Genomic DNA, 18,771 nt, shown 5'->3' with positions numbered 1-18,771 from the left:
ATGTTCTAGTTGCAAAGCATGAAGGACAGGGCAGCAGGGATATTACATGGTCCCCTCTCTCAAGGAATCAAGGGATTCATCATCACAAAACAGAAGATAGATATTTTCAAACAACTGTAACACAGTTGACTGATAAGTGTTCTGACACAGTGATTCTCAAACCTAATGTATGTTCAAATTACAGATTAAACTGTAAATTTTGATTCAGTGAGTCTGAGTGGAGCCTGAGATTTCATATTTTTAGCAGGTTTTCAGATGATAGTGATACTGCTGATATATAGATCACACAGTAAAAAGCAAAACTCTAGCATAAATGTAAGCTGGAAGTTATTATAGCATACAGAATTCATGGGCTTTTTTTAATTTGCTGTGTTAGTTGAGAAAGAAAACTTCATCTCAGAATGATAAATACTTTGCTCTTGGAGTGGTGTCAGCATCACGATAGCATACGATGCTCTGTTTGTGTCTCTCTTTCAATGTACTACTAATAAAACATCCATAACACAACAAAGCTTCCTCTGTCCAATGCGCTAGGATGCCAGAGAGTTCCACACATCTGTCCATCTAGGGGTGAATGGGCTGGAACAGAGGAAGCAGAACTGATGAAGCAGCAGAGGTGGTACTCATGATGCCAGCCCTCGGCCATGGCAAGTGATCCCGCAGCCCCAGAGAACCCACCTGCAGCAGGAGAGGCAGAACGCATGACTCCAGAATCTCAACTGCAGTGGCACCCACAGGAAACCAGGCAGTAGTGGCGGCAAGGGTCCTTCCAGTCATGGTGGTGCCTGAGATTCTGGCCTTCCCCCATGTGTGGCAGTGGCATACTTGAGCCTGACAACCCCAGATGCAGTGGGACTGTTCATGATCCATGCTTTTCCCCCTGGCCATGGTGGTAGTGCCCGCAATCCAGGTGACCTTGGATACACTGGAGGTGCCTGCTACCCTGGTGGCCCCAGTGGTGATGCTAGTAACAGCAGTGATGATGGCAGCAGCGGGGCATCAGCAGGCCCTGAGGCACAGGCAGTGACAACCTGGGCACTAAAGACACCTCTGACAGAGGCTGGGAAGGTTGAAAAGTGCCCACCTTCAAATATAGCCAGAGGCAGCTCAGGTAAGAGAAACTAAAAACGTGTGCTACAGCTCGACTCTGTATCAGACCAATCACTAGTAAGGGGATTGAAACAGTGATCAAACCCTTCAAAAACAAAAGTCCAGGCCTAGACAGCTTCACAAGTGAAATTCTACCAAACATTTAAAGAAGATGTGATAACTCTTCTTCTCAAACTCTTCCAAAAATTTTAAGAGGAGGGAATGCTTCTTTTACAAGCCAACATTACCTTGATACCAAAGACTAAGCAAGAACAACATACAAAAAATAAAGTTACAGGCCAATATCTCTGATGAACATAGATGCAAAAATCCACAACAGAGTATTAGCAAACCAAATATAATGCATTAAAAGGATCATGTAAAATGATCAACTGGGATTTATTCCAGGCTTGCAAAAATGATTCAACATTTTCAAATCAACAAATATGATAAAACACAGTAACAAAATGAAGGAGAAAAATCAAATAATCATCTCAGTAAGATGCAGAAAAAGCACTCAACAATATTCAACATCCATTTATGATAAAAAAATATTTAATAAAATGATAAAGTGGGAAATGGCTACCCACTCCAGTATTCTTGCCTGGGAAAATTCCATGGACAGAGGAACCTGGCAGGCTATAGTCTACGGAGTCGCAGAGTTGGACATGACTTAGTGACCAAAAAACAGCAAGTAATATACTTCAACATAATAAAGGCCATATATGACACATCCACAGCTAACACCATACTCAATGTTGTTGTTGTTTGGTCACTCAGTCGTGTCCAACTCTTTGCGACCCCATGGACTGTGGCATGCCAGGCTTCCCTGTCCTTCACTATCTCCTGGAACTTCCTTGAACTCATGTCCATTGAGTCAGTGATGACATCCAGCCATCTCATCCTCTGTTGTCCCCTTCTCCTTTTGCCTTCAATCTCAACCAGCATCAGGGCCTTTTGCAGTGAGTCGGCTCTTAACATCAGGGATGTGTGTGTGTGTGTGTGTATGTGTGTGTGTGTTAAATTGCTTCAGTCATGCCAGACTCTTTGTGACTCTATGGACTGTAAGCCTTCCTGCGGGGCTCCTCTGTCCATGGGATTCTCCAGGGAAGAATACTGGAGTGAATTGCCTTGCCCTCCTCCAGGAGATCTCCCTGACCCAAGGATTGAACTGGGGTCTCTTAACGTCTCCTGAATTGGCAGGCGAGTTCTTTACCACTACTGCCACCTGTAAAGACCGTTTCACATCAGGTAGCCAAAATATTGGAGCTTCAGCTTCAGCAGCAGTCCTTCCAATGATATTTAGTGTTGATTTCCTTTAGGATTGATGGGTTTGATTTCCTTGCCGTCCAAGGGACTCTCAAGAGTCTTCTCCAACACCACAGTTTGAAAGCATCAATTCTTTGGCGCTCAGCCGAAGAATTTCATACTCAATGATGAAAACCTAAAAGCTACCCCTCTAAGATCAGGAGCAGGACAAGGATGCCTACTCGTACTACTCTTATTTAATATAGTATTGGAAGTCCTAGTCAGAGCAATTAGGTAAAAAGAAATAAAAGGCATCTAAATTGGAAAGAAAGACATTAAGCTGTCACTATTTGAGGATGACATGATTTTATTCAGAGAAAACCCTAAAGACCTCACTGAAAAGCTATTAGAATAGAAGACATAAATTTGCAGTAAATTCGCTATCAGCATAAAAAAGTTGTGTTTCTATATACTAACAACAAAATTGAAGAGAGAAATTAAGGAAACAATTCATTTACCATTGCAAAAACAGCAAGAAATACCTGTTGCTGTGAAGTTGCTCAGTGGTGTCCGACTCTTTGCGACCCCATGGACTGTAGCCTGCCAGACTCTTCCTTCCATGGGATTTTCCAGGCAAGAATACTGGAGTGGGTTGCCATTTCCTTCTCCAATTTAACCAAGGAAATGAAAAACCTGTGCATGAAAATTATGAAGATCTTGTTGAAAAAAATTGAAGAAGACAGAAAAAAATGGAAAGTTATTCTGCACCCATTGGAAGAATTAACATTGTTAAAAATAACATACATATGATATATTTTTCACATATCTAGGAACTTTGAAGTATTATGGTGAATTTCTAATCTTAATGATTCTGTTAAATTTTTCACCTCTTAGGAGATATATGGTTTAAGTTTGTTCTATAATTCTGCTTTCATAGAATACTTTTAACTTTGTTGCTAAAAATCTTGTGATTTTTTCCAAAGTCCACATTACCCTTCAACTCCCCTCTCCCCAGCAATATGTAGGTGAGATGAGTGAAAGGAGTATGCCTATTCCTCTCTTCATCATGCTTGTGCTTGGTCAAACATGGAAATAAATAAGTACAATAAGGTAAAAACAAAGACTCAACCTCCCATCTCCCACTCCATCCCACCCCTCTAGTTTGTCACGGAGCACCAGTTTGAGCTCCCTGAGTCAATTATCCAAACAAGTTAATTAAAACACACACACACACACTGAGTTCTAACCACTGGGATGCCAGGGGATTAATCAGTTTTTGTAAATAAAATTTTATTGTAACACAGCCACAAAATAAAAAAAAAAAAAAGCCCAAACTCAACCTAATCTCCCCACAAGCAATTGTATATATGTATATTATATATGAAAGTTGTTAAGAGAGTAAATCCTAAGAGTTTTCATCATAAAGAATTTTTTTTTCCTATTTCTTTAATTTTATATCTACATGACATTATGGATGTTCACCAAACTTATTGTGGTAATTGTTTCATGATGTGTGTAGTTTTGTTAAATGGAAGGAGCAATGTTCATATCTATTATTAGAGATACAATTTAATAATTTAAGTTTCCGGAAACCAAAAATAAAGCACATTTTCTGTGTAAGGTGGTCTCCCCTGATAGCTCAGCTGATAAAGAATCCACCTGCAATACAAGAGACCCTGGTTCGATTCCTGGGTCGGGAAGATCCGCTGGAGAAGGGATAGGCTACCCACTCCAGTATTCTTGGGTTTCTCTGGTGGCTCAGCTGGTAAAGAATCCGTCTTCAATGTGGGAGACCTGGGTTTAATCCCTGGTTTGGGGAGATCCCCAGGTTGGGAAGATCCCCGGGTTGGGAAGATCCCCTGGAGAAGGGAAGGGCCACCCACTCCAGTATTCTGGCCTGGAGAATTCCATGGACTATTTAGTCCATGGGGTTGGAAAGAGTAGGACACGACTAAGCAACTTTCACTTTCACTTTTTTTTTTCTGTGTAAGGTAAGACATTGTGGGAAAGAAAATTCACATTGGCATTTTATTTATATTGAATTAACAGAATTTTAAGATGTTTAGATATAGGATTCCAATGTTTCAGCTATTCATGACATTTATTTTATCTTTTAGCAGTAAATTTAACTGAAGAATAAAATTATTTTTTGGCCACTTCAAGATCTCTTAATATGTTACCTAAAATGTTATAAGGATTGTTGAATTATTGTTAGCAAGATTCAGTTTAAGACAGGAATAATCTTTGTTCTGTGTTACTTAAATATATATACTTGAATGATAATTCTGTCTTGATAATTTTATATAAAATTAATACTATTGCTTTCTGATATTTTTTCAAAATATAAGGTATAAACTATAAATTTTAACCACCTTTGAAATAAATAATATTTTGTTGTAGGGAATTTAAAATTAGGTTAATTGGATTACTTTGCTTACAAAAATTTTTGTTAAAGTGCAGGTATTTCTGGAAAAATGAAACATCACCATTGGCTTAATTTCCTTTTTCTTTTTCTTGATAAATCAATTTTATTCAGGTTTAATTTATGAACCACAAAATGCACCCATTACTTCTGTGTTCACATTGTTTAAAAATTGTAGCATACAAACAATATAAAATGTTAACAGCTTAACCATTTTTAAGTGTACAGTTCAGCAGTGATAAGTATGTTCATATTGTTCTGTAAAATGCACTCCTTTGAAGTATGCCGTTTAATTAGTTCTGAAAATATGTTTGTCAATACACTTGTGTAACCTCCAGTATAAATTAATACACAGTATTTCTATCACTCCTCCCAAATTTTCCTTGGTGCCTGTTTATGATCTTCACTAACCGCAAACCAAGTAATAGCATCAAGAAGGCAACAGGTCCTGGCAAGGATTTGGTGGAAATGGAACCCTTGTACTCTGTTAGTGGGAATGTAAATTGGTTCAACCACTATGGAAAATAATATAAGGTTTTCTCAAAATATTAAAAATAGATCTACCATTCAATTAGACAGTTCTACCCCATGAATATATACCCAATACCCATCACTTCATGGCAAATAGTTGGGGAAACAGTGGAAACAGGGAGAGACTTTATTTTTTTGGGCTCCAAAATCACTGCAGATGGTGACTGCAGCCATAAATAAAAAGACGCTTACTCCTTGGAAGGAAAGTTATGACCAACCTAGACAGTATGTTAAAAAACAGAGACATTACTCTGCTGACAAAGGTCCATCTAGTCAAGGCTATGGTTTTTCCAGTGGTCATGTATGGATGTGAGAGTTGGACTGTGAAGAAAGCTGAGCACAGAAGAATTGATGCTTTTGAACTGTGGTGTTGGAGAAGACTCTTGAGAGTCCCTTGGACTGCAAGGAGATCCAACCAGTCCATCCTAAAGGAGATCAGTCCTGGGTGTTCATTGGAAGGACTGATGTTGAAGCTGAAACTCCAGTACTTTGGCCACCTGATGTGAAGAGCTGACTCATTGGAAAAGACCCTGATGCTGGGTAAGATTGAGGGCAGGAGGAGAAGGGGACGACAGAGGATGAGATGGTTGGATGGCATGACCGACTCAATGGACATGAGTTTGGGTGGGCTCCGGGAGTTGGTGATGGACAGGGAGGCCTGGCATGCTGCAGCTCATCGGATCACAAAGAGTCAGACATGACTGAGCGACTGAACTGAATTGAACTGATTTACCCAAAGAAAATTAAGAGAGGGTTTTGAAGAAGTAGGTACAGTCCTATGTGGCATCACTCACAATATGGAAACAACCTAAATGCCAGTCAATGTGTGAATGGATAAAAAAAGTTGTGGTTTATATAGACGATGAAGTATCATTCAGCCACGAGAAAGGGGGATATCCTTTGGCCATTGTGACATCATGGATGGACCTTGAACACTTTACGCTGAGATATGTCAGACAGAGACAGAAAAATACTGTATGAGATCCTCTATATGTAGAATCCCAAAAGTCAAACTCATACAAAACAGTGAGTAAGGTGGTGTTTACCAGGGTATAGAGGAGTGGGAGGATGAGTAGTGTTATTTAAGGGTACAAGCTCATAACAAGTGGTGAATAAGCCATGGAGATCTAATGCACAGTATAGTGAATATAGACAACAATTGTGTATTATAAATATGAATTTCTTTTAAAAAAATGAGGACTGCTTAAGTCTATAAAGGCTTTTTGATGATCCTTGGGAAAATTTGGAGCTGATGCGATAGGTCTGTATATGGACAGTAATATGTGTGCATAGGTCATATTAGTCATTTTTCATAGATAAATTTTTTAATTCCGTGTGAAATAGCACTGGTTAATTTGATGTTCACTGATTTATCCCAAAGCCAGATTGCAATGAATCTTAATAGATTTACAAAAGGTCATAACTGGAAAGTGTCAATGTAGTCTTAGCTATTTAAATAGGTAACTAGATGAAAATTTTAGAATAGGGATATTTCCATGGGAGAGGATAAAATAACCATTTCTGATCCCTGCTGAAGTTTGCTTCTGTCTTGAGAACATTTGTTTAAGAAGCAAGACCTATTCCTTGTGTACCTAATACCAGGTTTTCAGCGAGTCTATGAAGGGTTTGCATCTTCCCTCGAGAGTTTCTGGTTCAAGCTCAGATGGGATCCAGACTCCTGCAGTGTCCTTGGGCAAATCAGGGTTTTTCCTGCTAGGAAGCCCTTCAGAAAAGAGGGCCTTCCTGGGATTTGCCTGTTTGTTCTTCCAGCCATCTGAAGGCATTTGACAAGGTCTTTGAATTCTTTTTTTCCCCTTATTATTTATTTTAATTCTGTATCTCTCTCTGTGTCCTGCAACACCTTATTTTTATGTTATTTTGCTATATTACTATTTGCCAGCCACTGTAGTAACTGTACAGAGACTTAAGAAGACATGATGTTTTTTCTTCTGTGAACTTTTATGGTATAGATAGACATCAAAAAATGATTCAAAATCAATATTTGTGTAGGCTTATAAAGATCTCAGAATAATAAGAGGATACAAAGAAGGGACACCTCATGCAGCTAGGGGAGGAAGGCAAAGAGGAGTTCCTGGACCTGTGGGAGTAACTTGGGGTGAATCTAGAAGGGGAGGCAGGGGTCTGCCAGGCGAAGGAGGTAATGGAGGAGGGGGGGCCTTCCTGGTATCTCATGAGCAAAGGCATGATAAAAAGAACTCAGAGTTTGATAGGGCACTTCCTGATGTGCACTTTGAGTAGTTAATATTTTCTAAAGATGTTTTATCACCAAGAAAATGCTCATTACTGCTTATTCAGACTCCATCTACATCAACTATATTTAGTTCTTTAGGCATGATGTGCACAAAATAGCACAACTATCTATTAGGGGTCGATATAGTGGAAAGGCTATGAGTCATTAGAATTATACACACCTGGGGTCACTTCCCAGCTCTGCCACCCACTCACCATGTAACCACGATCAAGTTATTTAAACCCTAAAAACTTTATCACTAAAACAATGATAAAAATAGTTAACACTTTAGAGTTGACTTGAGGATTAAATATGCTTTTAAGATACATAAGATAATGTGAGCTCAAACTAGTCCTTCAGTAGATGGCAACTGCCACTATTATATGGCTGAGATAAATGGCAATTTATATTTTTAAATATTGAACAAAATGCATTGAATTTTGCTAGTCATAGAATAATGAAAACATGATTTAACATATATAAATTACTTAGGCTGACATTGGGCTTTTTATTCCTATCTATTTTTTTATAGGCAAAATCACAATTATTATCCAATGTATTGGATGCTGCCCATCGGTTTATAAAGGAAGTTAATCCAGATGAACCCAAAGGGGAGAAACATTCTGCAAAAGAGATTAGTAAAAGCCAGCAGAAAACCAAGTCTCCTCTTCTGCAGGGGAGCAGCTCTCAGGTAAATGGAGAAAAATACAGTAGACATTTTCTGTCACACATGATCATGGAGACTGTCATTCACATACTAGAGGTTTAGAGTTTTAAAGATGATTTGATCATATTGTTGTTTAATATGAATTTGTTTTCTTATTAATCAAAAACATTTTTACTGTAAAAATCCTTTTGAGGAGATTGCTTTGATTTCTCTGGCTGCTGGTTTTTCGGGGAATGATCTTTTGACTATATTGCTTTCCAGGCATTTTCACCACATCAAGAAATGAATATTTGGAAGAAACATAAGACAATAACACAATGCAATATAGCAATTTTATTTTAATCAGGATCTCAAGGAGACTAAAAGTATAAAACCTTTCCAAGTGTTTTACTGCTGCTACTGCTACTGCTAAGTCACTTCAGTCGTGTCCGACTCTATGCGACCCCATAGATGGCAGCCCACTGGGCTCCGCCATCCCTGGGATTCTCCAGGCAAGAACACTGGAGTGGGTTGCCATTTCCTTCTCCAATGCATGAAAGTGAAAAGTGAAAGTGAAGTCGCTCAGTCGAGTCTGACTCTTCGCGACCCATGGACTGCAGCCTACCAGGCTCCTCCGTCCATGGGATTTTCCAGGCAAGAGTACTGGAGTGGGGTGCCATTGCCTTCTCCGTCCAAGTGTTTTAAGTGACAGGCAATTTCACAGGTATTTAAAATCAGATTTATAACAAATTGTGTGGTTGTTCAAATTGATTACTGATCCTAGATGAGCTTATATCAACTCATGTCGGTATTTTAATAATACATTTGTATTGATTCTTTAACAGGAAACAAATTTCCTCAAATTTTGATCCTTGTAATAATCCTCATTTTTTAGATGTCACTCACCTTTTCACATGGGCTTTCCTGATAGCTCAGATGGTAAGGAATCTGCCTGCAATGTGGGAGACCCAGGGTTCAATCCCTGGGTCAGGAAGATCCCCAGGGGAAGGAAATGACAACCTGCTCCAGTATTCTTGCCTGGAAAATTCCATGGACAGAGAAGCCTGGCAGCCTATAGTCCATGGGAACACAGAGTCAGACATGACTGAGCGAATAACACTTTCACTTTCACCTTTTCAGTGTAGTTCAGAAATAGTGACTTGGCAAAAGTCACACACAGCTTGTTACTTTATGACAGAGTCAGGTTTGAACTTCAGTCTGTTGTTTTTCAAACCCTTGCTTAGAGAACATGAAAGAAAACATGTTCTGTGTTAGCAGGGTCTCTTTACAGCAGAGAAACTATCCTTGAGTTGTCTAGAAAGAGTAGCATTCTGGTGGGGACTTCACTAGTAGACCTGCCAAGGGTGCTTGTGAAGAATCATTGAATGAGTTACATACAGCCTTATGATTAGAATAATAATATGCTAAGGACCAACCATGTGCCAAACACTGTTCTACATATTTTATGTATATTATCTCTTTTTGTATCCTTTTTAAATTTTTTCTTTTTTCAAATGAGAAAATAATGTCAAAATATAGTTTTTTAAATTGCCCAAGATATCATTGATTGTGGAACTTCAGTTTCAACCCAGACCTTCAACCCAGACCTTCTAACTCCAAATTACCTGTTTTTAACCACTACCCAGAGGCTGAGATTTTAAAGGTTTCTCCTTCATGGTTGTCATTTTATCTAACTTATCCTGCCACTAAAAATAGTAATAAATCAATAGCCTCAAATTTATTAAATATCATATGCTAGGCATTGAGCTTAATCCTTTAGTTGCTGTATCTTATCCAATAATGACAATAACCCTATAACTTTTGCATTATTATTACCTCATTTAACAGATGAGAAAGTCAGAGAGGATTTAAGTTACTAGCTGTACTAGAAAGCTATAGAGCTTACTCCTTTGCCTGAGCTTTTAATCCCTAACTTAAATGCTGCCTCTTGTCCCCATCAGTAACTGTGTCTGCTCTTATAGACCCTCCACCTCTGGTCTTAACCTAAAAACTATTAATTCAGTGGTTTCATCCAGGAGTGCACAGTAGAATCAACTGGAGAAACATTAGGGAAACACATGTGACTGAGTTCAGCATCTCTGTGGGTGGTCCAGTCATGGGCTTTTAACACCTGCTCCTTCTGTTGAGTACTCCTGGTTGGGCATTATTACTGCTGTCAACCTGTATACAGTGCACACATTAAAGAAGTACCCCTGTCATATGCTTGGTACTCCTCTGTGCTGAAGAGCAGAGTTTCTCCAACTGCAATAAACATCAGAAGTACTGCGTGAGCTTTTTGAAAATGTGTATTCCTGGCTTGCCACTCAAATTTGGATTTTTTTACATTTAGGTTAGGGCCCAGGAATCTGATTTTTATTTATTTACTTTTTAGGACTAAATGTTTTATTTAATTTTTTTTTAAGCTTTAAACTTTTTATTTTGTATTGAGGTATAGCCAGTTAATAATGTTGTGGTAGTTTCTAGTGAACAGTGAAGGGACTCAGTCATCCGTATACACGTATCCATTCTCCCCCAAACTCCCCTGCCATACAGGCTGGCACATAACATTGAGCAGAGTTCCATGTGCTATAAAAAAAGGTCCTTGTTGGTTAGCCATCTTGAATATAAGTGTGTACATGAACTTCCCAAAGTCCCTAACTATCCCTTTCCCCCATCCCGGGCAACCATAAGTTCATTTCCTAAGTCTGTGAGTTTCTTTCTGTTTTGTAAGTAAGTTAATTTGTATCACTTCTTTTTAGATTCCACATATGAGGGATGTCATATGATGTTTCTCCTTCTCTGTCTGACTTTTTTCACTCAGTATGTCACTCTCTAGGTCCATCCATGTTGTTGCAAATGGCATTATTTCATTCTTTGTAATGGCTAAGTAATAAGGAATCTGATTTTTAATTGGCTTACCCAGCAACTTGAACGCCTGGAAGAATCAAAATGATGGATTCAAGCCAGTGGATATCCTTGGAAGGGAGTGCAGTTCATGAAAGTTTTCATTTTAGAGACTGAAACTTGAGCTTGAAATACTGACTCTGGTTTTCTTACAGCTTATAGTTTTGTAACATTGTGCGATTTACTTAGCTTTCCTTTCCTTTTCTGGAAAGTGGGGATATTAAAACATATTTTGCAGGGGTATATTTGGCCTAGAGGGGCCACATATGACAGCTGAAACATTTAAGAGTGAATATACCACCCTCTGGCTTTTTCCTGTCATGTCACCACTGTGTGGAAACCAAGTATTCCATAGGCATAGCTGTAAAATGCAAATGTCTTATATCTCTTATTCACTGCTTGGAAGGGAGCTGCCCTGGAGAGCTGCTGAAATCAGTGGAACACTCAACTCATTTTGTATTAAGCACAGAGTTTTTAGTGCTTCTTCACGAGTGTAGTGCGCGCACACAGACACACACACACACACACTGCTTACTACTGAATACCTGTAAATACCTTCTCACATACTTCTAAGACTCAGTATTTCCAAGCTAAATTCATCACCTCTTCTCCAAACCTATAGATATTACTGTTGGTGACAGCTCTCTTCAAGCTTTTCAAACTAGCAAGAACAGTTATTTTCTATAATCATTTATCTTCTTGCTTTGCACTTCCAATCGGTTACCATGTTTTAAAACCATCTGAAAACCCTTAAGTATTTGGTCACTTCTATTCTTACTGCTCTTCCAGATACTAAAATTAACAATTTCTTAAAGTGCAAAAGGTTTATAAAGTGAAAAGGTCATTTAATTCTCTCCCCTTCTGGAAGTTAATCACAATTTCAATTTTGTCATTATGCATTAACACAAATACTAATATGTTGCATGCTACTATGCAAACAGACTTTTTACTTGTAACAATATACTATTGTTTCTCATATAAGTATATCACACAGCCTTCTCATTCTATATGAAAGTGAAAGTTGCTCAGTCATTTCCTACTCTTTGCTAAACTCTTTGCAAAGCCCTGGATTGTGGCCCTTCAGACTCCTTTGTTCATGGAATTCTCCAGGCAAGTATACTGGAGTAGGTAGCCATTCTCTTCTCCAGGGAATCTTCCCGACCCAGGGATTGAACCCAGGTCTCCTGCATTGCAGGCAGATTCTTTACTGTCTGAGCCACCACGGAACGCAATAATACTGGAGTGGGTAGCCTATCCCTTCTCAAGGGGATCTTCCTGACCCAGAAATAGAACCGGGGTCTCCATTGCAGGCGGATTCTTTACCAGCTGAAATACTCCATTTATTAGATACTAAATAACTTTTTAAGCTATGTCTTCTGTTGATCAGTATTTACACTGTTTCAATCTTTTGCAAGTATGAACTACAGTATAAAGAATAATTTTGAAAAATATTGTTTTGTATATGTATGTGTGTGTGTGTGTGATAAAATCCTAAAATTCCTAGGTGAAGAGGGTTATGTGTTTGTAGTGTTGATATTGACAAATGGATGTGGATTTCAATTGGTTTCCTTGCATCTGAACTCACTATTCTCCAATTTCTTTCTCTCCCACACTATTGTGTGGGACTCTACAGTAGCTTTGCATTTCCAATATACTTAAGTGTAATTTTCTCTGGATGGTGGGAAGATCCTTCACATTCTGCCTCTGTTCATCTTTCTACCCTTAATATTTTCTCATATCCCATTTTTTTGCTCTGTGAATTTTCCTGGTGGCTCAGATGGTGAAGAATCTGCCTGTAATGCAGGAGACCCAAATTCAATCCCTTGGTTGGGAAGATCCCCTGGAGAAGGGAATGGCTACCCGCTCTATCATTCTTTTGCTCTAGAATACTGCCCTTGCCACTTTTTGCCCATGGGATTCTTGTTTCTCTGAGTTAAACTTTTGTTCTTTGCTTCTGTTTCTGTTGTGGACTTAGTAACCTGTGTTTCATGGCAATGACTAGCATGGTGTTTGTAGGTTCCAGACGCTTTTTGTTTATGTTGAATTTTATATATGCACATATTTAACAATCTTCTCTCAATTGTTCTCTAACAATGTGCCCATTTATTTTGCAATTAAGGGCTGAACATAGTGGATTCTACTGTTATATCTAGAAGGTACACAATGGAGCTTTAGCAATTTGATCAGTGTAGGTAATCCACATTTTATAATTCAGAACTGTTGTGGAACTTATTTTGCTTTAGTTCCCCAATTTTGCTGTTTTCTCTGATTCACTGGATAACTGCCAAATTGTACCTTCATTTTCTTTTGTGTATTCACAGTAAATCTATATTTTGTCCTGATTTCTCCTTTCTTTGCAGCATTATACTGAAAAGCAGGCAATGTTTCATAGCATTAATTGATATGTCCATTCATTCAACTGACTTTTAATGAGCACCTACTTTGTGCCAATTACTGCTCTTGGCCCTGAGGAAACAGTCAACATTCCTGATCCCATTACATTCTAATGGGGAGAGATCAGCAGTAAACCCACACGTAGAGTAAATTCACATGGATATAAGTTATTGGGAGAAAAATAAAAAAGATAAGGGATCTGAAGGTGGGGGAAGGACTTTGTTTTTAGGTCATCAGTAGGGTCATTGCTTATTCTCTGAGCAGGTGACATTTGGGCCAAGACTGAATGAAATGAGTGGAATGACTGTATGAAAATATGGAGAAGAATCATTTCAGGCATTAGCTACAGCTAGTATGAGGCCCTCGAGTGGAATATGCTTGATGGGTTCCTAGAATTGCAAGAAGAGAAGTTTGGCTGGAACAGGGTGAATGAAGGGGAGAACTGGAGGAAGTGGAGTGAAAAGCAGGGGAAGACAAGCTTGTGTACAACCTTGTAAGTCCTGGTAGGAACTAAGGGTTTCGCAGTCTTGGAGGGTTTGGAGCAGAGGAACCATCTCAGATTTACATGGTAATGAAACTGCTCTTTCTGCTGTGGGGAGGTTGCAGGGAGCAGGAGATTGGAGAAGTAGAGTTAGATGCAAGGCTGTCACTGCTTTCCAAAGAAAACCCTCATGAATAACATAGTGACAAATCCTCAGTCCTGTAGGCTCTAGCTTTAATATTTTCCAAAGATACCATTTATAACTGTCTATAGAGTTTTAAAGAAATCAGAAAAACACATAAATAAGTACAAATTAACAACATTTGAAGTAAAAAAAAATGTGTGATTTCACAATGTTCAATAATCAATGCTACCTGTATTTTAAGATACAGAACATTTGGTAAAGCACACTTAGATACACTGTTAATTGGTTTAGGTAGAAGATCCAGCAACAAAAAAAGAAGAATGTACAAATCCAAGAGACAAGCCCTTGTGTGAAGTGCCTTTCAATGAAGAAGCTTCTGCCCAATCCTTTCAGAAAGTTTTAAGTCAGTGGAGAACTGGACATCATGATGACAATGAGACACAGAACTTACATGCAGCAAAATCAGGTACAGTTTTTTTGTTTTTTTTTTAATAAAATGAATGCTTTAAAATAAAGCTGGTTTTATCTCCATTCTCTGTGAATATAAATGCAGTGTTCAGAAGCTATTAACATTGGGATGGTAGTTTGATATAACTCTTCAAATGAGTAGTTACTGTGTGACCATTGGTTTAGTGGTTTAATATTTATAGAACCCTGAATGGGCCTTTTTGCCTTTTCATAAGTCTTTTTGCCTTATGGCAGAAAGCAAAGAAGAACAAAAGAGCCTCTTGATGAAAGTGAGGAGGAGAGTGAAAAAGTTGACTTAAAACTCAACATTCAGAAAACTAAGATCATGGCATCCAGTCCCATCACTTCATGGCAAACAGATAGGGAAACAATGGAAACAGTGGCAGACTTTATTTTTCTGGGCTCCAAAATCACTGCAGATGGTGACTGCAGCCATGTAATTAAAAGATGCTTGCTCCTTAGAAGAAAAGCTATGACCAACCTAGACAGCAAATTAAAAAGCAGAGATATTACTTTGCCAACAAAAGTCTGTCTAGTCGAAGCTTTGGTCTTTGCAGTAGTCATGTATGGATATGAGAGTTGGACTATAAAGAAAGCTGAGCGTCAAAGAATTGATGCTTTTGAGCTGTGGTGTTGGAGAAGACTCTTGAGAGTCCCTTGGATTACAGGGAGATCCAATCAGTCAATCTCAAAGGAAATCAGTCCTGAATATTCATTGGAAGGACTGATGCTGAAGCTGAAACTTCAATACTTTGGCCGCCGGATGAAAAGAACTGACTCACTGGAAAAGACCCTGATGCTGGGAAAGACTGAAGGCAGGAGGAGAAGGGGATGACAGAAGATGAGATGGTTGGATGGCATCACCAACTCAATGGACATGAGTTTGAGCAATCTCTGGGAGTTGGCGATGGACAGGGAAGCCTAGCGTGCTGCAGTCCATGGGGTCTCCAAGAGTCAGACACGACTGAGTGACTGAACTGAACTGAACTGAATGGGCCTTGGGGATATAGTTGCCTTTGTTTCCTGTGTAAATTCAGACTGTCAAATGAATAAAGAATTGGATTCTTTCAGCTCCTCCTCTTCTAGCAGAAAGTTTTTGTTAGAACAACTGTTCCTTTATTGAACTGTAATTACAACACATAAAACAGGAGGATCTATGAGACAGTAAATAATTTTTTTTTATATGTGTCTTGAGAAATATATTTCAAGGACTGCTGTGAAGTTCGGGGGGATAATTAATTTATCTTTTGCTTTTCTCTCTTTTTGAAGAAATATTTCTTGTTTTTATTTTTCCTTGGTGATTTTTACAACCATATTCTAGACATTGAAGACCTGGATGACTGAAATGTACAGAGTCTTTGCTTTGTTTCCCAGGATCTTTTGAGGGAAATCATACTTTTAGAAGTATTCAATTTATTAATTTTATTACTCAGAATCTTTTTGAGGCTTCCAACTGCTTTTCATTAAAGATAAAATGCTAGATAATAAATTTAAATCATGTAACTTAGTTGAAAGTGTTCAATTTTGTGATTTCTATTTTCACTCTTTTTTCCAATGAGGGAACTCTCCTGTTTACTGCTCTTTTGAAACATAGTTTAATTTCTAATGTCAAATACCATACACCTTCTTCACAATTATAATTTGATTTTCTTCTTAATGATGTTCTTACTTTCAAATATATTCCCTACATTTGTTCATGATACATCAATTTTGTTAATATTTCCAAGATTTTGTTTGTAGACCCTGTTTTAGTATGTACCCCAGTACTACTCTCAATGACTCTTACTTTATGTACTCTTTTTTTGTGTTTTCACATTTTTATTTTTTTACTTTTCTACTTTGAAAGGAACTAAGTCTTCTATAGAAACACCTTTATGATTGGTGCCCTTTGAAGATATAGTATTTAAAAATGATAGAAGAACTGATGTGTTGTAGCTTTCCTCTATAGGCTAAAGATTGTGGATGGAGATACTTAGATGGAATTGAACTGCCTAATTTCAAAGGAATCATAGCAACTTGGAGTGGTAGAGGCCAAAAGTTGGTATAAAATTATCAAAGTTTTAGTAAAAAAATTACCAAAACAAGGGTAAGGAAGACTAGTAATTGATTGTTTCAGTTCACAGAGATCTATGATACTGATTGGAGTACATAAGAATGAAAAAATTGTGTATATTCTTTTTTTTTTTTCTGAGTAGAAAATTTCTATCTAATGCACAGAGACCCATCTTAAGCTACTGTACTGGGAATTCAGAGTTTTTATAAAGTTCCCAGCCCTAAGCCAGGCCACAGATCTGAGGCCTCTTGAGATGGATGCTGGGTCCTTTTTGCAAAGTTTTGTAGTGTGACCACAGTGTATACTATGCATCTATGCATCTTCCTCTATAACTTCACTACAGAATTTACAGCTATTTACCAGTAAAGTGAAAGTGTGAAATCGAAAGTGTTAGTTGCTCAGTTATGTTCGACTCTTTGGACTGTGGCCTGCCAGGCTCCTCTATCCATGGAATTCTCTAGGCAAGAATACTGGAATGGGTAGCCATTACCTTCTTCAGGGGATCTTCCTGACCCAGAGATTGAACCCTGGTCTCCTGTATTGCAGGCAGATTCTTTACTATCTGAGCCACCAAGGACACCACCAGAATAAACATTCAGTGAGGAAAGACAATGCCCAAACTTCCAGAGGGGTTATTAGACCTTGGGTCTGAACTGACAGTTATCCCTGGAGACCCTTAATACCATCATAATCCACCAGTCAGTGTTAGAGATTTATAGAAGTTGGAGTGATAGATGGAGTCTTGTCTTTATTCTGTCTCATAGTGGATGGGCCAGTGGGACCATTATGTGGTTATTTTCCCAGTCTTTATTATATGATGGGAATGGATATACTTAGTAACAGTAATAATGCCTATACTGATGGTCTGACCTGTGGCATGAAGATTGTTATGATTGTACATAAGTAGAAGACCCTAGAACTGTCTTCCTTCCTTGCCAATGTGCATGCTAAAATACCATCCTGGAAGCAAAACCAGGGGGTTGCAGTTTCTGGGAACTGCAAAGATTAATGGCAACATCAAAGACTTGAAAGATGCAGGAATACTGCTTTTTATTATGATGGTTTAGTCGGTAAGTTGTGTCTGACTCTTGGCGACCCCATGGACTGTAGCCTGCCAGGCTTCTCTGGCCAGAAGAATTTCCAGGCAAGAATACTGGAGTGGGTTGCCATATCCTTCTCCAGGGGATTTTCCCACCCGGGGATTAACCTGGGTCTCTTGCATTGTAGGCAGATTCTTTACCAGCTGAGCTACCAGGAAAGCACATTTCCATTTAACTTGTGTATTTGGTACAAGAGCCAATGATCTTAGAAAATGACTGCAAGTTAGAGTAAACTTGATCAGATGATGACGATACAGGTCATAGTTGCTTTACTGGAGGTAGCATCTTTACTGGAGAAAACCAACACATTCTCTATGGTTGGAGGAGGGAGACAGCTACTGACCTAACCCAGGGGCTAATTTTTCTATAATTTTCTATATCCATCACTTTAAATATTTTAAGCTTTGAGGGCCACTCATAAGGATCATACAACTCTGCCATTGTAACATGAAAGACAATGTATTAACAAATGAGTGTGACTGTTTTCCAATAAAATCTTGTTTTTGAATGCAAATTTGAATTTTATGTAATTTTCACATGTTGCAATATATTATCCTTGTTTTGATTTTTTTCAACCATTAGAATATATAGAAGCCATTCTTAGCTTGAAAGCCATAAAGAAATGGTGGGCCACATTTGGCACAAAGGCTATAGTTTGCTGCTCCAATATCAAATATATTCTTTTATATTTCTGTTGATAAATATAATCAGAAATAGTTTGATATCATATGGCAGATGTCATAATATACATTCACAATCTTGCTCCAGATCTCCATTAACTCTCCAGCTTTCTAGCATTATATGGTCCCAAAGAACCTTGATTGTCTTGCTATTGCATAGAAGATAATGCTTGATTATTAGATTGATGTCATGATGCTAAGTGGATTTGGTGAACAGGGAGTATCTGTTACAGAATGATTATATTGGACGCTTTCCATCATGGGCAGTAATTTGTTCATACAAGAAAAGCTACATATTTCAGAAAAAGATTTGCCTTCTCTTCCTGTAGTGTGTCTGCCAGCAGAACCGTTATTTGTCA

General features: G+C 38.3%; 1 protein-coding gene across 33 annotated transcripts in view; it reads left to right on the top strand.

Moving 5' to 3' along the window:
- Nucleotides 1–18,771, top strand: part of ZBBX (zinc finger B-box domain containing) — a 116,380-nt gene that overhangs the window by 51,331 nt on the left and 46,278 nt on the right. For 28 of the 33 annotated variants that reach the window (XM_081532476.1, XM_081532515.1, XM_081532534.1 and 25 more), the window contains 2 exons: nucleotides 8,074–8,232; nucleotides 14,403–14,577. In XM_081532476.1, the coding sequence (XP_081388602.1) occupies nucleotides 8,074–8,232; nucleotides 14,403–14,577 (334 nt within the window). Of the gene's footprint in view, nucleotides 1–8,073; nucleotides 8,252–14,402; nucleotides 14,578–18,771 lie in introns of all 33 variants that reach the window. The other 5 variants (XM_081532440.1, XM_081532432.1, XM_081532642.1 and 2 more) reach the window with 1 other exon arrangement.

This window comes from Giraffa tippelskirchi, chromosome 2 (genome assembly GCF_054371585.1).
Source record: "Giraffa tippelskirchi isolate mGirTip1 chromosome 2, T2T-mGirTip1v1.2.pri, whole genome shotgun sequence".
Classification (NCBI taxonomy): domain Eukaryota; kingdom Metazoa; phylum Chordata; class Mammalia; order Artiodactyla; family Giraffidae; genus Giraffa; species Giraffa tippelskirchi.
This window is presented reverse-complemented; position numbering and strand designations above follow the sequence as displayed.